Source organism: Erinaceus europaeus, chromosome 2 (genome assembly GCF_950295315.1).
Source record: "Erinaceus europaeus chromosome 2, mEriEur2.1, whole genome shotgun sequence".
Lineage (NCBI taxonomy): Eukaryota > Metazoa > Chordata > Mammalia > Eulipotyphla > Erinaceidae > Erinaceus > Erinaceus europaeus.
Genome location: NC_080163.1, coordinates 196,914,853 through 196,936,470, shown reverse-complemented (window position 1 = coordinate 196,936,470; position 21,618 = coordinate 196,914,853). Strand labels below are relative to the sequence as shown.

The window sequence follows — 21,618 nt, the reverse complement described above, 5'->3', positions numbered from 1 at the left end:
CACATGTGGTTCCAGGGATCAAACCGGGGGGCCTCAGGCCGGCAAGTCCTGGGTGCTACCAGCTGAACCACCTCCCCTGCTGCTCAGCCGTCATTTCCCACCGGGTCCCACGGGCGGAGGCAGTGAGAAGGGGAAGCGGGCAACTAGGTTCCTGCTCATGAGGAGGCTGGGGCGGGGAGCTAAGGGGATGGCTTGAGGGTGCCCCCCAGGACGCCAGCCAGCAGGGGACCCAGAATGAGCAGGGCCAAGAGGCAGGGTGGCTGGGCAGCGGCAGAGACCACAGGGGGCGTGGTGGGGACAGGGGACTCGCGGGTCAACGAGCCCCGGTTGCAGAGGTCACCCGAGCAGCAGGAGCCCTGCAGGTCGATGCTGGACCAGGGGCTGGTGGTGCCCTTGATGGTGCAGGACGGCCGGTGGCAGGTTCTGATGAACACGGGGACTGAGAAGTTGCCTGGGGAGGGCAGTGAGGAGGGGTCAGAACTGGGGGGGCAGCTGCCCCTGACCCCCGCTGGGTCCTCCGATTTCCTGGCTCATGTCTCCTGGCCAGCCTGTCTGGTGCCCCGACCTCCAGGCAGCTCTGCCTCCACACCCCTCCAGTTCTCCCCGCTCCTCACCGACGGTCATCTGTCCATGGCCCTGGAAACAGACGCTCTGGTCCTGATGACACTGGACCCGACGGGCCTTCTCTGGGGTGCAGTCCTCCTGGTGGATCCCCACGCAGGAGTAACACTCGGTGCCACTGAGCGTCTGCGGGCTGGGCGCTGGGAGAGAGCAGACACGCTCAAGAAACGGCACGGTGGTGCAGGTTGTGCACTGCGCCAGGGGGACACCTAGCCTGAACCGCAGGGGTAGGGGGTGGCCTAGGCAGGAATCACAGGCCCCACCCACCTCGTGATCACAGGCCCCCTTGGCCACTCACATCCCGCCCACCTTATGAGCGCCCCGCCCCTTGTCATTCATCAGTTAGCACGCGACCTCGAGGCCCGCCCAAGCCACGCCCACTTTGTGGTATCCCCGCCCCATCAATACACCAGCCAATGACGTGAGTTCCAAGTCCCCCATGGCCCGCCCACGTAGCCATAGCCCCGCCTACGTCCCAATCGCCCCGCCCCTGGCCTCCAGGCCACGCCCCGCACACCTGGGCTCAGGTTGGGGACGCTGTCGTGCGACATGAGGTTGGCGTTGCACAGGTGGGTGTTGCAGCCCCGCACCGACGAGTAGTCGGGAGGCAGCGCGTGCTCACTGGTCAGCGTCTCGCCGGTCAGCGGGCCTGTCCAGCAGCCCTTCTGGACCACGGTGACCCCGGAGCGGTACCCTGCCGGCAGGTATGAGGGGATGGGCGGGCCTCTCCCTCCAGCCCCTCCCCTGCCTCCTACCAGCCCTCTCCTCCCAGTTCTGCTCTCTCCCCTCCCACTCCACCTCCCTGCAATCCAACTACCAGTCTCATCCATCCTTTTGATTTCTCTACCCTTCCTCCACCTTCTCCATGTCTACCCTTCTCAGCCACAGACAGAAGACAGACACCACAGCACCGACCCCCATCCCCGGGGCTTCCCTAGTTACCCTCCTTGGTGCTCCTCTGGCCTCTCCAACCCCTTCACCTCTGTCCTTATCCTTCTCTTTCTCCCTAATTTCTTTCTTCCTTTTTTTTTTAATTGAATAGAGACAGAAACTGAGAGGGAAGGGGGAGATAGTCTCTGTCTAGATGAGCATGTGAGTAGGAGCTCTCAGGGGCTTCTCTTGCTCTCTTTCTCTCTCTCTGCCTAGGTCACCATGTGAGTAAGAGGGGCTTCTCTCTCTCTCTGTCTCTGTGTGTCCGTGTGTGTGTGTTTCTCTCTCTCTCCTTCTCTGTATGTGTGTGTGTGTGTGTCTTCCTCTCTCTGTGTCTGTCTCTGTGTGTCCATGTGTGTGTGTGTGTGTGTGTCTCTCTCTCTCTCTCACTCTCTCTCCTCTGTGTGTGTGTGTGTGTGTGTGTGTGTGTCTTCCTCTCTCTCTCTCTGGGTCTAATATGTGAATGTTCTCAATCTCCTTGAATAAAGTTTAAAATTCCTGGGAGTTGAGCCGTAGCGCAGCAGGTTAAGTGCACGTGGCGCCAAGTGTAAGGACCGGCTTAAGGATTCCGGTTCGAGCCCCCGGCTCCCTACCTGCAGGGGAGTCACTTCACAGGCAATGAAGCAGGTCTGCAGGTGTCTGTCTTTCTCTCCCCCTCCTCTCTCCATTTCTCTCTTGTCCTATCTAACAAATGACAACATCAATAACAACAAAAGTAATAACTACAACAATAAAAAACAAGGGCAACAAAAGGGAAAATAAATAAATAAAATTTTTGAAAAAGTTTAAAATTCCTGAAAGAAAGAGAGAGAGAGACCTTCAGCACAGCTTCAGCGCTCATGAAGCTTCCCCCCTGCAGGTGGGGACTGGGGGCTTGAACCCAGGTCCTTATGCTTTATAACATGTGCACTCAATTGGGTGCACCACCACCTAGCACTCTCTCCCCAATTTCATCAGCATCCCCAAGCTCTGGAGCCCTACCCTAATCTCTCATCCTTGTCCCTGTCCCCCACCATTCCTCTCCCGCATCCTTCTTTCAGCCTCGAGTCCTCACCAGTGTTCAGGGACAAGACAGCCTCGGAGCAGCCATGGGAGCAGGAGACGCTGTGGAATTTGCTGACGCTGAGGTCAAAGGGGCCAGAGTAGACGTGTCGGAAGCTGTAGCACTGTAGGGGTCCTGAGGAGGGGGGTGAGAGGAGCCAAGGGTGGGGGTCCCATCAGCAAGTGAGGATTCTGCATCCCGCATCCCACTCTGCCCCCTCCAGGGAGGCCTGGCTGCTTTCTTAGAAGCGTGTCTGAAACCAGGCCTGGCCAGGGTTGCATCCACTTCAGGGCGGGGCAGGGAGTTTCTGCACCTGCCAGTCCGGTTTGTCTCTCCCTCCCCGCCTAGATCCACCCTTTCCCAGGAAATCCTGGAAGATTTACATAAAGGAGGAAGTGATTCATCCCAACCCTGTCTATCCATCCCTGAACTAATCTCATGATGAGCTAAAAGGATATCCATGGAAAACTCTATAGTACTGGCAGAGACATGCCATTTCTAGTGATAGTATTAGTATTATTAAATATTACTGCATAGCTGGGGTCTCATGCATGTAGGATTTCACCACTTTTTCATTCAGAGAGAAAGACAAAGGGTCGGGGGGAACAGCATAATGGCTATACAAAAATGACAACAACAAGGGCAACAAAATGGGAAAAAATGGCTTCCAGGAGCAGTGGCTTTGTAGTGTAGGCACCGAGCCCCAGCGATAATCATGGAGGCAAAAAAAAAAAGGGAGTCCGGCGGTGGCACAGCGGGTTAAGTGCTTGTGGCGCAAAGCACAAGGACCGGCGTAAGGATCCCGGATCAAGCCCCCGGCTCCCCACCTGCAGGGGAGTCGCTTCACAGGCGGTGAAGCAGGTCTGCAGGTGTCTGTCTTTCTCTCCCCCTCTCTGTCTTCCCCTCCTCTCTCCATTTCTCTCTGTCCTATCCAACAATGACGGCATCAATAACCACAACGTTAAACAACAAGGGCAACAAAAGGGAAAATAAATAAAGAAATATAAAAACCTTATAAAATTAAAGAAAGAAGTGTAAGGCTGAACGCCCAGAATTTAGACTTCTAGCCCGATAACAAATCAGTACCATTCTAATTAAGTGAAAAGGTCCACGATAAAACCCTCCCATAGAACTCCCCTCCCGCTGAGGTTGGAAAATAGCTCAGCTGGTAGATCATACACTTTACCATGCTCGAGGACCTGGGTTCAAGCCCCCGGCCACCACGCAGGAGCACCGAGCACAGGGAAGACTGGAGCAAGCAGTGCAGCAGTGCTGTAGTGTCTCATTCTCTGCCTCTCTCTCTCCCTCACTACCTCTCCTTTTCTCTTGCTATCTATGGTTGTAAGCAAGAAAAAGAAGAGAAGACAAAAGAGCTTGCTCAAGGTGGGAGAATCATGCAGGCATGAAGCCAAGTCAAGCCAGAACAATCTAAGTGTGTCCAGGAGGCAGCTCAGAGCTCAGGGGATGGAGTGTCCTCTGCAGGGCATGTGCCAAAGTGAGGCTGTGGTCCTCTCTCTCTCTCTCTCTCTCCCTCTCTCTCTCATTAATGGATAAGTAAATCTAAAAGAAGGAGGTGATGCAGGCAGTGAAGGAGGAGGAGAAGAAACATGGGCTGGGGATTCAGCATAATGGTTCTGTAAAAGACTTCCATGCCTGGGGCTCCTAGATCCCAGGTTCAGTCCCCCGAACCACCATAAGCCAGAGCTGAACTGTGCTCATGGGGGGGGGGGGATATAAATATGTAAAAGACACCAAAAGCAACCAACCAAACAAAACCAACAAGCAGACCTACAGGAACACACAGAAGTCATACATAGTGGGGGAGATTCCTTTTACAAAGAAAGTGAGCTTCAGGAGTACACAGAGCTGGGATGCATGTGTTCAAATGTGCAGACACTGAAAGCTGGGGTAGGAATCGGGCAGTGGTGCGCCCTGTTGGACTCACACATTACCATGCGCAGGACTTGACTTCAAGCCCCTCAGTCCCCACCTGCAGGGGGGAAAGCCTACAATTGGTGCTGCAGTCCTTGCTTTATCTATCTATCTATCTATCTATCTATCTATCTATCTATCATCTATCTATCTATCTGTCTATCTACCTATCTATCATCTATCTATCTATCATCTATCTATCTATCTATCTATCTATCATCTATCTATCTATCATCTATCTATCTATCTACCTGTCTATCTACCTATCTATCTATCATCTATCTATCATCTATCATCTATCTATCTATCTATCTATCTATCTATCTATCTATCTATCATCTATCTATCTCCTACCTCCCTCTACTTCTCTGTCTCTATCATAAAAGAAAGGAAAAGGGGGGAGTCAGACGGTGGCACAGCGGGTTAAACGCACGTGGCGCAAAGCACAAGGACTGGTGTAAGGATCCCGGTTCGAGCCCCCGGCTTCCCACTGCAGGGGAGTCGCTTCACAGGCGGTGAAGCAGGTCTGCAGGTGTCTCTTTCTCTCCTCCTCTCTGTCTTCCCCTCCTCTCTCCATTTCTCTCTGTCCTCTCCAACAACAACGACACCAATAACCACAACAATGTTAAACAACAAGGGCAACGAAAAAGGGAAGATAAATAAATATCTAAAAATAAAAAGAAACGGGGAAAGTAAGAAAGACTTATTAAGAAAAGGGAGGGAAAGGCATGGGAGAGGAGGAAGTCGGGGCAGAAGAGGACACATGAGGACAGAGACCCACAGGACACATCAAAGCTAACAGTGGACACAGAAAGGGAGCTCTCTTCCACAAATGAGCAAACCTACACCTGGGGTCCACAAAGACAGACAGACCCACAGAAGGGGAATAGGAGTGCCACGGAAATGCCCTGGGAAGAAGTGGGGAGCCGTTGGCTAGGGAGGTGGCACAATGATATTGCACTGAACTTGACAAGTGTGAGGTCCTGAGTTCAGTCCATGACAAAGCACGTGCCAGAATGATGACCTGATCTCTCTCTCTCTCTCTCTCTCTCTCTCTCTCTGTCTGTCTCCTATTCCTCCCTCCCTCTCATAAATAGGGAAATAAGGGAGGAAGATGAAGTGAAGGGAAGAAAGAGACCAGCAAAAGGGAGGGACAAGCAGAAAGAAGAAGTGAAATGATATCAGACTCCCCATCATTCTCTTGAAAACTAAGGAGTCCAGATCCCCAGACCCTGCCCACTCAGTCCCAAGGGTCCCCCATGCCCTCCTCCCTCACACCCAGGGGTCCCCAATCCCTCCTCCCCAACACCGATGGGTACTCAGTCCCTCTCTTATACTAAGGGGCCCTCAATCCCTCCTCCCTCATACTGAGGGTTCCCCAGTCCCCAGCCCCTCACATCCAGGGGTCCCCAACACCTCCTCCCTCAGACCTAGGGGTCATTTATCAGACCCATGGGTCCCCTCCCCCTCTTCCCTTAGACTCAGGGGTCCCCCAGTCCCTCCTCTCTCATACCCATGGGTTCCTCACCCCTCTTCCCTCAGGCCCAGGGGTCCCTCAGCCCCCTCACCGCTGGACTTTGCAGGCTGGGCGCCTGCCATGCTGAACACAGCCCCAATGAGGCAGAGCAGGCCGGCTGCGGGAACACCCATTGCAGGTTGTGGAGTGCAGACACCAAGGACAGCAACTCTCTCTGAGCTGGGCTGCTCGTCTCTGCTGAGCCCAGGCATCTGGCCCACCCAGCCCAGCCGGACTCCTGGCACCCCGCCCTGCCTGCTGATGTCCTCAGAGACAGTCATCAGGGAGTCTGAGGAATCTGACGGGGCAGCTGAGGAGGGAAGGTGGGGGCCTGGGTGCCAGGGTTGAAGGAGAGAAGCTGACAGCCGGGACCCCTTAATATGGAGGGGGGGGCACACTTTGTTTCTTTTTAAAAATATTTTATTTATTTATTTTCTCTTTTGTTGTCCCTGGTTTTCATTGTTGTTGTTATTGCTATCGATGTTGTTGTTAGATAGGAGAGAGAGAAATGGAGAGAGGAGGGGAAGACAGAGAGGGGGAGAGAAATATAGACACCTGCAGACCTGCTTCACCATCTGTGAAGCGAGTCCCCTGCAGGTGCAGAGCTGGGGGCTCGAACCGGGATCCTCACGCTGGTCCTTGCGCTTTGTGCCGTGTGCACTCAACCTGCTGCGCTACCTCCCGACTCCCACTTTGTTTCTTTTTAAACAATGCTATTATCTAACTAGCTAGCTAATTGAGTAATTGATTAGTGAAAAAAGAGGACTAGAGCATCACTCTGGCACTTAGGATTTTGGGGAACAATCTCTGGACCTCACACTTGCAAGTTGGACACTCCACCTTCCTGACTGCTGTCTCATTTCTCTCTCTCTCTTTTTCTTTTTTCTTTTAAAGATTCTATTTATTTATTAATGAAAAACATAGGAGGAGAGAGAAAGAGCCAGACATCACTCTGGTACATCTGCTGCTGGGGACTGAACTCAGGACCTCATGCTTGAGAGTCCACTGCTCTATCCACTGTGCCACCTCCCAGACCACTCTCTCTCTCTCTTTTCCTTCTTTTTATCTCCTAAAGTTTATTTATTTATTAGTAAGAAAAAGAGGAGGAAGGGAGACCGAGAACCAGAGCATTACTCTGGCACATATGATGTTGGGCATCAAACTCCGAACTTCATGGTTGAAAATCCAAAGCTTCAGGGGCCAGGCGGTGGCGCACCTGGTTAAGTGCACACATCACAGTGCACAAGGACCCAGGTTCAAGCCCCTGGTCCCCCCCTGTAGGTAGGAAAGCCTCACAAGTAGTGAAGCAGGGCTGCAGGTGTCCTATTTCTTTCCCCATCTCCCTCCCTCATCTCAATTTCTCTCTGTCTCTATCCAATAATAAATATATATATAATTTAATTTAATTTATTTATTTTCCTTTTTGTTGCCCTTGTCTTTTTATTGTTGTTGTAGTTACTATTGTTGTGATTGATGCTGTCATTGTTAGATAGGACAAAGCGAAATGGAGAGAGGAGGGGAAGACAGAGAAAGGGAGAGAAAGAAAGATAACTGCAGACCTGCTTCACCACCTGTGAAGCGAATCCCCTGCAGGTGGGGAGCCGGGAGCTCGAACCCGGATCCTTATGCTGGTCCTTGCGCTTTGCACCATGTGCGCTTAACCTGCTGTGCTACCGCCCAACTCACATAAGTAAATATATTTTTAAAAATAATCCAGGGCAGGGGAGACAGTATAATGGTTATGCAAACAGATTCTCATGCCTAAGGCCCCAAAGTCCCAAGTTCAATCCCCCATACCACCATAAGCCAAAGCTGAGCAGTGCTCTGGTGTTTCTCTCTCTGTGTGTCTCTCTCTGTGCATCTCTCTAAAAAATAAAATAAATAAAATTAAGGAAAAAAGAAAAAAAAATAATCCAAAGCTTCATGACTGAACTACTCCTGAAACGACTGTCCTTCTCTCCTTCCCTCCCACCCCCTCCCTCCATCCCTTCTTTTTCACATTTATTTATTTCATATGCAATAGAGTTTTAAAAATATATTTATTTATTTATTTATTTATTCCCTTTTGTTGCCCTTGTTGTTTTATTGTTGTAGTTATTACCATTGTCGTTGTTGGATAGGACAGAGAGAAACGGAGAGAGGAGGGGAAGACAGAGAGGGGGAGAGAAATAGAGACACCTGCAGCCCTGCTTCACCGCCTGTGAAGCAACTCCCCTGCAGGTGGGGAGCCGATCTTGAACCAGGATTCTCACACTGGTCCTTGCGCTTTGCGCCACCTGCGCTTAACCTATTGCGCTACCGCCCGACTCCCATGCAATAGAGTTTTACATGAAAGAGAACAGAAACAGAGCACCAGCCTGGTACAGATGGAGTTAGGGGTCAAACCAGTATTCTCCGGCATACAAGTCCTATGTTCTACCATCTGAATTATGGCCAAGTCTTCTTTATTTTATTTTTTATTTTTAGAAAGACAGAGAGGGAGAGAGTGAAAGAGACCGCAGCACGGAAGCTTCCTTCCATGTGGTGGGGGCTGGACTCGAACCTGGGTCGCGCTCATGGCAAAGCAGCACACTATCCAAGTGAGCTATTTCATTGATCTGGTTTTTCTTTTTGGTTTGTTTTTTTTCTGTGGCACTGGGGCCTCACAGATGCACAATCTCACTGCTCCTAGGTTGAACATGTTTTTCATTCTTTTTTAAAAATTATTTTTATTTTTTATTTGCCGAATAGAGGCAGCCAGAAATCGAGAGGGAAGGGGGTGATAGAGGAGAGACAGGGAGACACCTGCAACACTGCTTCACCTCTCGCAAAGCTTTCCCCCTGCAGGTGGGGACTGGGGGCTCGAACCTGGGTCCTTGTGCACTGTAACATGTGTGCTCAACCAGGTGCACCACCACCCAGCCCCTTTGCATTCTTTTCATTTCAGAGAGAGACAGACAGAGACAGAAACACCACAGCATCTGGACCTTCCCCAGTGCCATGGCGTCTCTCCTGTGGGAACAGGGCCAGAAACCTGGCAGCACACACAACCAGACCCTCTCGCCCTCCCAGGTGAACTATGTGGATCCATGTGTCTGTCGCAAGCCCTTCCTGCCCTGTGTTCCAGTCTGAGGTTGACACACCTGGCATCTTGATTTCTCTTCCTCCACCAGACAGACACACAGCACTCTGATCCTCAGACCCACACAGCCTCCAGACCAGAGGCATCGACATCCCCCCCCCGCCCCACTGCCTTCTGGGGCCCCCCACACCCCTCCCGCTGTGCCCTCAGCCTCATACACCCCAGCTCACAAACCCGGAAGCCACAAACACAAACAAATGCCAGATGCACAGGATACCCCCCGGGAGTCATTTAATAAATGTACAAGAGAGCCAGGGAGATAGTCCCGTGGGTAGAGCACAGGACGTGCATGTCTGGTGTCCTGGGTTCCACCCCTGACACTGCACGGGCCAGAATGTGGTTTCTTTTACTTCCACAAAGGTAAATAAGATCGGGGAGTGGGCTCAGTCTGTTAGAGCACCAGCTTGCATGTCTCGGAGCTCAGAGGCTGCAGGTTCAGTCCCCAGCACCACCTGATGTCAGTGCTGAGCAGGGCTCTGGTCTCCTTTTCCTTCCTCTTTCATTCTCTCTCAAATAAATACATTTTTAGTAAATCCTTATTATTTTTTAGTATTTTTATTTTATTTATTTTTTTACCAGAGCACTGCTCAGTTCTGGCTTATGGTGGTAGGAGGGATTGAACCTGGGACTTTGGAGCCTCAAGCATGAGAGTCTCTTTTCATAACCATTATGCTGTCTGCCCCTGCTCTTTTAAAAAAACATATATTTTTGTGAATAGAGACAGAAGCTGAGAGAGGAAGAGGGGAGAGAGAGACAGACATCTGCAGCACTGCTTCACCACTTATGAAGCTTCCCCCCCTGCAGGTGGGGAGAGGGAACTTGAACTCGGATCCGTGTGCATGGTAATGTGTGTGCTTTACGAGCTGCACCACCACCCAACCCCTTTTAGGAGATAGTTAAGAACATGTGTTTCTGAGATTATTTTTCTAATATTCTACTATTGTTTCTAAACACTTTAATTACTTGTTGGTATGTAAACACTGTTCATTTTCTTCTCTTTTCTTTTCTTTTTGCCTCCAGGGTTATTGCTGGGGCTTGGTGCCTGCACCACGAATCCTCTGCTCCTGGAGGCCATTTTTCCCATTTTTGTTCCCCTTGTTGTCCTTATTGTTGTTATAGCAATTGTTGTTGGATAGGACAGAGAGAAATGGAGAGAGGAGGGGAAGACAGAGAGGGGGAGAGAAAGATAGACACCTGCAGACCTGCTTCACCGCTTGTGAAGCGACTCCCCTGCAGGTGGGGAGCCGGGGGCTCGAACTGGGATCCTTACGCCGGTCCTTACACCTTGTGCCATGTGCACTTAACCTGCTGCGCTACCTCCCAGCCCCCATTTTCTTTTATTTTCTACAGAACTGTATCCACAAGCATGGGTGATTTAATCACTCCCAAATTACCTTTTATGTTTTTTAATTTAGAGAGAGAGGGTCTGGGCAGTGTGTACCAGTTAAATGCACACAGTACTGTGCACAAGTAAACTGGATTTGAGCCCCCGCTCCCTACCTGTGTGTGTGTGGGATGCTTAACAAGCATTAGAGCAGGTCTTCTGGTGTCTGTCTTTCTTTCTGTATCTATCTACCCCTCCCCTCTCAGTTTCTCACTGTCCTATCCAGTGAAATAGAAAAAAAGGAAGAAGTGGCCACCAGGAGAGGTGGATTAGTAGTGCCGGCACTGAGCTCCAGTTATAAAACCAGGGAGGCAAAAGGGCAAAAGAGAGAGAGAGAGAGAGAGAGAGAGAGAGAGAGAGAGGGGGAGGGAAAGAAACAGTCTCAGTCTCAGTGTCTGGACCTCAAGCACGGCAAGGCAACACCCGCCTGTGTGAGCTAGCTCTCAGGCCCCTGAAATGATAGCCATTTCTGAAAGCTTCTTATTGTTTGCCTTAGCTCATCTGTTTGTTTTCTTACCACACCACATGCTACTTGAAGTCATAGGGGATTCGTCTTTCTCCATCTGGTTTCTTTCACTCAGCAGAATCACCCTCTTGATCCACCCATGCTGTTCAGATGATTAAAGGAATGAATGAATGAATGAGATTAATGAATCAGATTAATGAGAAGAATAAATGAATGAGCTACAGCATCAGAAAATGTTGAGAAGACGTGGAGACACAGCCAGAGGGGTACCCTGGCCGCCAACAGCCCTACACACACACACACACACACACACACACACACACACACACACACACACACACACACCATGATAGACCCACAGGGACATTCAGAAACCAGGCAGGTGAGAACACTCGGACAGGCAGAAATGGCAGGCAGCCCAGGGGTACCCTGGCCACCAACAGCCCTACACACACACACACACACACACACACACACACACACACCATGATAGACCCACAGGGACATTCAGAAACCACGCAGGTGAGGACACTCGGACAGGCAGAAATGGCAGGCAGTCCAGGCGAGCACTTCCTGAGCCTCTCTACTGCTTGCTGGGCCAGGCCTGTTCTCTGGGCTGTGTAAGGAGGAGCCCAGACCGGAACCGAGACCTGGACCTCCAGATGAGTGGGGCAGAGTCAACATAATGACAGTAATCAGGACAGACTAATTTTCTGGTTCTGGGGCTTCCCCTGGTTCCTTGGTGCTTTCATACGGAGTTGGGGCTTGAACCCAGGGGGCCTCAGCATAGCAAGGCAGGAGCCTTACAGAGTGAGCTATCTTCCAGCCCCCCCACCACATCAATGGTCCACTGAGCCGGACTAAATTCTACTCGGTGTTCTTCCTGATTACAGGCCCCCAGTCTCCCTTTTCTTTCATTTTTGTTACCTAGTAATGATGGGGGTGGGGGAGGCAGTGGTGCACCTGGTTAAACACACACATTACAGTACGCAAGGGTCTAGGTTCAAGCCCATGGTCCCCACCTGCAGGGGGAAAGCTTCATGAGTGGTAAAGCAGGGATGTAGGTGTCTCTCTGTCTCTTTCCCTCTCTATCCCCCCTCCCCTCTCAATTACTCTGTCTCAATCAAATAATAATAAATAATCAAATAAATACATTTTAAAAATCTCTATTTATTTATTGGCTAGAGACAGCCTGAGATTAGATTAAGAAGGAAGGGTTTTTTTTTTTTTTTTTGATAGGACAGAGAGAAACAGAGAGGATGGGGAGACAGAGAGGGGGAGAGAAAGAAAGACACCTGCAGGCCTGCTTCACCACTTATGAAGCAACTCCCCTGCAGGTGGGGAGCCGGGGGCTTGAACCAGGATCCTTGCATGAGTTCTTGTGCTTTGTACTACATGAGCTTAACCTGGTGCACCACCCACTACCCCGGCCCACTGTAGATAAATCTTTAAAATAATAAAAACCCTCCTAAGGGGGCCAAGAGATAGTTTGCTGAGAAAAGCAAACCGTTTACCATGTGGCAGGAACCGGGTTCGAGCCCCCAGTCATGACATGGTGTATCTTGCAAGAGGGAGACTTCCTGAGTGGTGGAGCAAGGGTGGGGCAGTTTCTCTGTCTGTCTCTCTCCTTGTCATCTCTCACCCTCTAGCTAGAGAGAAAAATGAGTCTGCCTGGAGCAGTGGAATTGTGGAGACCCAGTACAAAACATGATGGCAAAATAAATAAATAAAACGTAAAATAGAAACAAGAACCAACTCTTGGTATTCTCTCTCTAGTGAAGTAGATAAAACACATCTTTAAAACTCACTGGAGTGGAGCTCAGTCTTTCTCACCTATTGCAACATTCTCTTACAAATATTTTTTATCGGGAGTCAGGCGGTAGCGCAGCAGGTTAAGTGCACATGGCGCAAAGCACAAGGACCGGCACAAGGATCCTGGTTCGAGCCCCCGGCTCCCCACCTGCAGGGGAGTCGCTTCACAGGCGGTGAAGCAGGTCTGCAGGTGTCTATTTCTCTCTCCCCCTCTCTGTCTTCCCCTTCTCTCTACATCTTTCTCTGTCCTATCTAACAACGATGACATCAATAAAAACAACAACAGTAACTACAGCAACAATAAAAAAAATAAGGGCAACAAAAGGGAAAATAAATATAAAAAAATTTTAATCTAATTTTATTTACTTTTTTGTTTTGGTTAGAGACAGAAACTGAGAGGGAAGAAGGAGCAAGTGAGTGAGCGAGAGACAGACAGACACTTGCAGCACTGCTTCACACATGTGAAGCTTTTTACTTTCCAAGTGAGGACTAGAAGCTTGAACCTGGGTCCTCGAGGACTGTAACGCACACGCTCTACTGGGTGTGCCACCACCCAACACCCTATATATATATATTACTGTTTTCATAGGAGAGAAAGATTTATATGGGATAAGAGAGAGAAGCCAGGGAGATAGGGCAGCTGTAGTAGCTGGGACTTGCATGCCAGAGCTCCAAGGTTCAGTCCAGGGCTCGAGCCTGGCACCACTGATGACCAGAGTGGAGCAGTTCTCCAGTCAGGGACAAACACTCTTCTAGGCACCTGGGGTTCCAGGATCGAACCGGGAGGCTCTGGAGCTCTACTAGCTGAGCCGTCTCCCTGACACATGGCCCAGCAGGTCTCTGCGGCAGAGCCCCAGGCCCTGTGGCCCCACACTCACACACAGCAAAGCCCTCCTGGCCCTCCCTCCCTCCTGGGGAATCCCTGCCTGGCATCCCTGTCCCACCCAGCAGGCCTCTGGCTGCCCCAACCTGTTCAGCACCTCAGTTTTTCCTGACACTCTGGTCCCTGCCTCTGGGACAGGCCATCTGGCATACTCTGGGTAGGGTGGGGCTCAGCCCCCAGGGGACAGCAGGTGGCTGAGTCACCGGAGTCTGGGGGTGGTGTAGTCTCGGAGGCTGAGGACTGAAGGGCCAGTGGAGGAAGTCAGGCTGTGAGCCAGGGGCAGCCGGGGAGCTCCAGGAGACAAGGGGGGGCCTCAGCCTGGCAGCCAGGGGGCTTGAACCAGGATCCTTAGGCTGGTCCTGTACTTTGAACCATGTGCACTTAACCCACTGTGCTGCTGCACTACCACCTGGCCCCCTCATCCCTTATTTTTAAAAAACAACTTAAGTTCTATCAACGCAACGAGTACCACCTCAGCATGCTTCACTTCAGACTGTGTCCAGAGACGTCAGGCGTGGAATGTCAACCCTTCAGCCTCATTACTCGGGTGAGACCTTTCTTTTCATAGGATTCTCTAATTCCATTCCAGGTGGTTCACTTCCTAACAAAGTCCCAAAACCTAGATATAGACCAGGTCCACTGAGATAGAGCATATGTTCACACGTACCCGTAAATTAGGGCAAAATATATACCTGAAAGCAAAAATACACAATAGTCTGCAGTGAATCAGTATCAAGTTCCTTATGAAATAGTATCTAATTAGATTTAGACACCCTCTTCACCTATTTACTATTGCATTTATCTCACTCACTCCAAAGCTAACCTTATCAAAGCAAGGACTGCAAAAGCTGAATAAGGGCAAGAGACTGGCATACTTTAATGATGACTCTCTAGTCACTATCAGGCCACCCCATCAGCTGGGGCCCGATTCAGAGAGTCCTGAGATTCCCAAACAGACATGATGGGCCTAGACCTCTTGCCTTGTTACCAGTCATCTCTATCAGGAACAACAAAATAGACCCCTTTGTGGGCCCCCCATAGGACCTTGCCCTCAACTTGGATCAACAACGGTAGAGAATGTTCCATCCTCTGAAGGGAGGCTGGAAGGAAGATGAGGAAGATGGGTCCTGATATTGGGGCAGCTTGGAACGTTCCTACTCATGACCACAGAATGTGAACTCAGATCTACAGGCATGTAGAGGTCACACAGGCTCCTAAGCTGAATATGGGCCCCAGATCAAATCAAATAGATGGGGTTTACAGTCAACAATATTTATACCCCCTTTCCCATTTTAGGGAGCTACTCTCTCCCCTGATCCAGCTTTCTGTTCCTTTTCCAGCCATGACATCATCTCCCCAGACAATAACTTGGATCCACCTGTATATCAGATGCCAGGCTCAGAGGAAAAAAAAAAAAAACTAGTACAGTCATGGGCCCTTTGGAATATAATTAAAATATGCCTACTAGCTATCTACAAAATGGAGGACCCCCCCAACTCTTCATCTGCACTATTCTAGTCTTTAGGTTCATGATTGGTCAACAATTTGTTTGGCTTTGTATGTTAACTCTCTTTTCAGCCACCAGGTTCCAGATGCTAGCATGATGCCAACCAGACTTCCCTGGACAGACAACCCACCAATGTGGCCTGGAGCCCCGCTTCCCCAGAGCCCTGCCTCACTAGGGAAAGAGAGAGACAGGCTGGGAGTATGGATCTACCTGTCAATACCCATGTTCAGTGGAGAAGCAATTGCAGAAGCCAGACCTGCTCAACAATTTGTTTGGCTTTGTATGTTAATTCTCTTGTCAACCACCAGGTTCCAGATGCTAACATGATGCCAATCAGACTTCCCTGGACAGACAACCCCACCAATATGTCAGCGGGGAAGCAATTACAGAAGCCAGACCTCCCACCTTCTGCATCCCACAGTCACCTTGGGTCCATACTCCCAGAGGGATAAAGAATAGGAAAGCTATCAGGGGAAAGGATGGGATATGGAGATCTGGTGGTAGGAATTGTGTGGAGTTGTACCTCTCTTATCCTACGGTTTTGTTAATGTCTCCTTTTTTAAATAAATGAAATAATTAATAAAATAAAGACAAGCAAATAAAAAAAAGGAGCCAGACCTTCCACCTTTTGCATCCTACAGTGACCTTGGGCCCATTCTCCCAGAGGGTTAAAGAATAGGAAAGCTATCAGGGGAGGGGAAAGGATACAGAGTTCTGGTGGTGGGAATTGTGTGGCGTTTACCCCTCTTTTCTAATATTTAATTTTTAAATGTTTATTTATTTCCTTTTGTTGCCCTTGTTGTTTTATTGTTGTAGTTATTGTTGTTATTACTGATGTCGTTGTTGTTGGATAGGACAGAGAGACATGGAGAGTGGAGGGGAAGACAGAGAGGGGAAGAGAAAGACCTTCTTCACCGCTCGTGAAGCTTCCCCCCTGCAGGTGGGGAGCCAGGGTCAAACCCAGGGTGTCGTGCACGGTGATGTGACAAAGTGCTGCACCTGCCCAGCCCCAAGACTGTCATTCCTAACCAGACTGGGCGGGGAGCTCACAGCCGCCCGCCAATTCTACTCAGATTGCTGGCTTTATTCTTTTTTAAATTATTTTTTTTAGACACATAGAAAAGAGACTTCCTTCCATGCACTGGGGGCCTGGCTTGAGCCTGGGTTCAAATAAGCCTTGAACCATATTTGAACATGACCAAGCAGCACACAATTCAAATGAGCTACCTTTCTCTCTCACTCTCTCTCTCTCTCTCTCTCTCTCTCATTTTAAATTTTATTTGTGACTTAGTATTGAGTTACAAAATTTAAGATAACAGGGATATAATTCCACACCTTTCTCACCACCAGAGTTCTGGGTCCCCAGACCCTCCACTGGAAGCTGCAGTGGTTCTCCCAAGTTGTAGATATGTGTTGACTGTTATTTCTACAACTATCTATGTTATTTACATATGCCTTTCTTAAAAAAGAATCTATTTATTCATTCATGAGAAAGATAGGAGGAGAGAAAGAACTAGCCATCACTCTGGTACATGTGCTGGTGGGGGTAGAACTCAGGACCTCATGCTTGAGAGTCCAGTGCCTTAGCCACTGTGTCACCTCCCGGACCACAATATATATGCCTTGGGGGTTGGGCAGCAGCGCAGTGAGTTAAGCGCACATGGTGCAAAGCGCAAGGACCGGCTTAAGGACCCTGGTTCGAGCCCCTGGATCACCACCTGCAGGGGAGTCGCTTCACAGGCAGTGAAGCAGGTCTGCAGGTGTCTATCTTTTTCTCCCCCTCTGTCTTCCCCTCCTCTCTCCATTTCTCTCTGTCCTATCCAACAACAATGACAGCAATAACAATAATAACCACAACAATAAAAAGGGCAACAAAAGGGAAAAAAAATATATATATATGCCTTTTTTCCCCCTCTAAGGTCCTGACATCTCTTCCCTGCCAAGTCACATCCACACCTGTTACTACTTTTTTTTTTTTTTTTTTGCCTCCAGGGTTATTGCTGGGGCTCAGTGCCTGCACCATGAATCCACTGCTTCTGGAGGCCATTTTCCCCCCTTTTGTTGCCCTTGTTGTAGCCTTGTTGTGGTTATTATTGTTGTTGTTGATGTCGTTCGTTGTTGGATAGGACAGAGAGAAATGGAGAGAGGAAGAGAAGACAGAGAGGGGGAGAGAAAGACAGACACCTGCAGACCTGCGTCACCGCCTTTGAAGCGAAACCCCTGCAGGTGGGGAGCCGGGGGCTCCAACCGGGATCCTTACTCCGGTCCTTGCGCTTTGAGCCATGTGCGCTTAACCGGCTGCGCTACCGCTGGACTCGCAATAGATTTATTCTTATGTCTTTATGGATAGAGACAGGCAGAGAGAAATTAAGGAATGGGGGAGATAGAAAAGGAGAAAGACAGTGAGACAACTGAATCATTGCTTCACTGCTAGTGAACCTGTTCCCCCTGCAGCTGGGGACTGGGGGCTTGAACTCTGTCCTTGAGCTTTCTAATATGTGTGCCCTACCAAGTGTGCAGCCACCCAGACTTTTTTTTTTTTTTGCCTCCTCCAGCGTTATTGCTGGGGTTCTGTGCCTGCACTACAAATTCACTGCTCCTGTGGCTTTTTTTTTTTGATAGGACAGAAAGAAATTGAGAGGGGAGGGGAAGATAGAGGAGAGAGACAGACACCTGCAGACCTCTTTCACAGCTTGTGAAGCTACCCCCTGCAGGTGGGGGACCCTGGGCTCGAACTGGGATTCTTAAGAGGATCCTTGCACTTTGTACTGTGCATGCTTTACCCGGTGTGCCTGTCCCCCCCATTTATTCTTTTAAAATATTTTTGTTTGTTTGTTTGTTTGTTTTTTGCTTCCAAGGCTATCTCTGGGGCTCAGTGCCTGCACCACGAATCCACTACTCCCGGTGGCCATTCTTTTTTTCCATTGTTGTTATTGTTGCTTTTACTGTTGTTGGATAGAACAAAGAGAAATTGAGAGAAGGAGGAGGGTAGACAGACAAGGGGAGAAAAGACAGACAACTGCAGACCTGCTTACGAATCAACCCCCTCCCTGCACGAACTGGGATCCTTGAGCCAGTCCTCGTGCTCTGCACTGTGAGCTCAACCCGGTGCACCACCACCCAGCCTCATAAATATGCTGTTTTTTTTTTTTGTTGTTGTTGTTTTGCTTCCAGGATTATCACTGGTTCGGTGCCTACGAATTCACTGCTCCCGGTAAACATGTTTTTAACGGGTCAACAAGTTAGCTCACCTGCTCATCTTGTTTTGCCCGAGACCCCAGCTCTAACCTGGCCCCACAGCACTGGGAAGAAGCTTTGTTGATGTGGTCTCTTTCCTACTCTCCCGCAGCTTCTCTGTCTCTGTCATTCTGAGAAAGTCAACCTGGAGTGAGGAAACCTCAGCAATGACAAAAGCATGGGGAAAAATACACATACATATGGAACCAGGAAATAGCTGAGTGGGTAGAATGCACATCTTACCATGAATGAGGACCTGAGTTTGAATCCCGACACCGTATGGAAGCAGCATGGCTGGCGTGAGGGATCTTCTCAGGTGGCGGAGTGGTGCTGTAGTGTCTTTCCTCTCACCTCTCCGTCTCTCTCTCCCTCACACTAAAGGAAGAAGAGTGAAAGAGGTTGACACCAGATGCCACTCTATCGTATCACACATTAACAAGACCCTGAGCTCATTTCCTGGTGCTGCTTTAAATATATACACATGTATGTCTTAATTTAAAACTTAAAAAATTTACAATTTGTTTGGCTTTGTATGTTAACTCTCTTTTCAGCCACCAGGTTCCAGATGCTAGCGGGATGCTGACCAAACTTCCCTGGACAGACAACCCCACCAATGTGTCCTGGAGCTCTGCTTCCCCAGAGCCCTTCCCCACTAGGGAAAGAGAGAGACAGGCTGGGAGTATGGATCCACCTGCCAACACCCATGTTCAGCAGGGAAGCAATTACAGAAGCCAGACCTTCCACCTTCTGCAACCCACAATGACCCTGGGTCCATGCTCCCAGAGGGATAAAGAATAGGAAAGCTATCAGGGGAGGGGGTGGGATACGGAGATCTGGTGGTGGGAATTGTGGGAGTTGTACCCCTCTTATCCTGTGGTTTAGTCAATGTTTCCTTTTTATAAATTAAAAAAATTTAAAAAAGAAAAGTTCACACAAAAAATTAACAAGAGACATGAGCTGGAGAGATATCTGTCTGGGCAGGGCTCCTGGCTTGCTTGCCATGGGCACAGCTCAGGTCAGAGCCGCGGCACCAAGTGGGAGGGGCTGTCGCACTGGAGGGGGGGGGACACAGAATTCTGGTGTCTTCCTCTCTTTATCTCCATGTGTTTCTCTAGCTGAATCAAAATGCAGCCTGGGGTGACAAAATCTCACATGCACACAGTCCTGCTCTGAGATCAATAAACTTCTATGATGGACAGACAGACAGGCAGACAGACAGCTCTTCTCAGGCCACATGTGGCACCAGGGGTTGAAGCCAGGGACTTCACACTCGCAAAGAAAAGAAAAAAAAGATGTGTTTTATCTCTGAACCAACATTTACTATCTTGTCTGGTTTTATTGATTTTACTTTAAGATTTTATTTACTGACATGAGAAAAACAAAGGAAAGAGAGAGAAAACCAGAGCATCATTCTGGCACATGTGATGCCAGGGATTGAACTCATGCCTCATGCATAGTCTCTGGTCACTGTGCCACCTCTTAGGCCACTTTTGTTTGTTGTTAATACTCAGTTTTTCTTTTAATTTAATATTTTCCTGTTAAGTCTTATACTTGTTTCCCATTTTCCAGTCCTGATTTCTTGTTTGTTTGTTTTTAACCTTGTGACAGGTGTCAAATAGGGTTAACATTTCATCTTAGAGGCTTTGAACATCTTAAAATGAAATAATGTAGGGGTAACGATTCATGGCGACATTTCAGAAACAATAACAAACACGGTCCACAGTAGTATAATTAACAGACTGTTCTACCGTGATCTTTAATTCCCATCTACCTACATTCTTTGAAGATTACTAGTGGCTATGGGCTACTCATTATTATATGGTGAATTGTGCCAAGTGAAAAGGCCCGAGGACGTAAATTAGAATTCAATAATTTGCTCTGCTATATTTCATTATTAGCAGGAAGCACTACCAGCTGGAATACAAAACATGGAATGTAGCCAATATAAAAACACCAAAAGGTATTTTGTTTTTGGGTCATCACTGGGTTTTCACCTGGCCAATTTTTTCAGATGGAAAGATAAAGAGAGAGGTTGGGCGGTAGTGCACCTGCTTGAGTACACATATTACCATGCACAAGGACCCGAGTTCAAATCCCCCCCCCCCAGCCCTCACCAGCAGGGAGAGAGCTTCTCAAGCAGCGAAGCAGGGCTGTGGGTTCTCTCTCTCTCCCTCTTTCTCTCTCTCTTGTTTCTCTCTCTCTCTCCCTCTCCCTCTATATGTCCTTTTCTCCTCTTAATTTCTCTGTCTCTATCAAAGAAAATAAACCTTTAAAGATACAGACAGACACAGAGGAAGTAGAGGGAAGGATACTACAGCACAGACACTTCCTCCAGTGCATGGGACACAGGGCTCCAGCCTGGGTTATGTGCACTCAGTAAGTGAGCTGTCTAGATGAACTATCTTGCTAACCCACCAAAGGGTGAGTGTGCGGGGACCAGGCGGTGGCGACCCGGTTAAACGCACATACTACAGCTCAAGGACCTGGGTTCAAGCCCCTGGTCCCCACCTGCAGGGTGAAAGCTTCATGAGTGATGAAGCAGGGCTGCAGATGTCTCTCTATCTCTCTCCATCTCTACCTCCCCTTCCCCTCAATTTCACTCTGTCTCTATCTAATAAAAAATAAAGTAAAAAAATTTAAATATTTTATTTTCCCTTTTGTTGCCCTTTTAAAATTATTATTGATAGTTATTATTGATTAATTGTTATTGTTGGATAGGGCAGAGAGAAATGGAGAGAGGAGGGGAAGACAGAGAGGGGGAGAGAAAGACAGACACCTGCAGACCTGCTTCACCGCCTGTGAAGCGACTCCCCTGCAGGTGGGGAGCCGGGGGCTCAAACCGGGATCCTTACGCCAACCCTTGCGCTTTGCCGCTGCGCTACTGCCTGACTCCCAAAGGGGTGTGTGTGTGTGTGTGTGTGTGTGTGTGTGTGTGTGTGTGTGGTGTGTTCAGGGCACTGCTCACACTGCTCAGCTCTGATTTTGGTGGCACTGAGGACAGAACTTTAGTCCCTCACTAGAAGTCCTTTGTTACATAACCATTATGCTATGTTCCCCGTCCTAAAGGATAATTTAAATAAGCTGCTTTGTATATCAAATGAAAAAAAGCTGCTCCTTGTTCAGAAACACGGGGTAATTCAGATTTTATGGCTTTCAGCTTCTGGTGG

General features: G+C 49.1%; 1 protein-coding gene across 2 annotated transcripts; it reads right to left on the bottom strand.

The window, feature by feature from the left end:
* LYPD5 (LY6/PLAUR domain containing 5) lies at positions 1–18,826 on the bottom strand. Of its 2 annotated transcripts, none has more exons than XM_060186234.1 (5): positions 18,695–18,826; positions 2,606–2,728; positions 1,139–1,315; positions 615–761; positions 1–451 (listed from the first exon to the last, which is right to left on the bottom strand). In XM_060186234.1, exons 1-5 carry the CDS (start codon positions 18,741–18,743, stop codon positions 180–182), a joined length of 768 nt encoding a protein of 255 aa, XP_060042217.1. In that variant the 5' UTR covers positions 18,744–18,826; the 3' UTR covers positions 1–179. The 2 variants fall into 2 exon arrangements, with proteins under 2 accessions (XP_060042217.1, XP_007532964.1); XM_007532902.2 differs by lacking the exon at positions 18,695–18,826 and adding an exon at positions 6,094–6,249.
* Positions 18,827–21,618: the final 2,792 nt, after the last annotated feature.

Excerpts from the sequence above, each read along its gene's own strand:
- LYPD5 (XM_007532902.2), bottom strand. The coding sequence starts at position 6,175 with ATGGGTGTTCCCGCAGCCGGCCTGCTCTGCCTCATTGGGGCTGTGTTC. Across the intron at positions 2,729-6,093 it reads CCAGCCTGCAAAGTCCAGCG|GACCCCTACAGTGCTACAGC; the intron begins GTGAGGGGGCTG and ends CCCCCTCCTCAG. Across the intron at positions 762-1,138 it reads CGTCCCCAACCTGAGCCCAG|CGCCCAGCCCGCAGACGCTC; the intron begins GTGTGCGGGGCG and ends GCTCTCTCCCAG.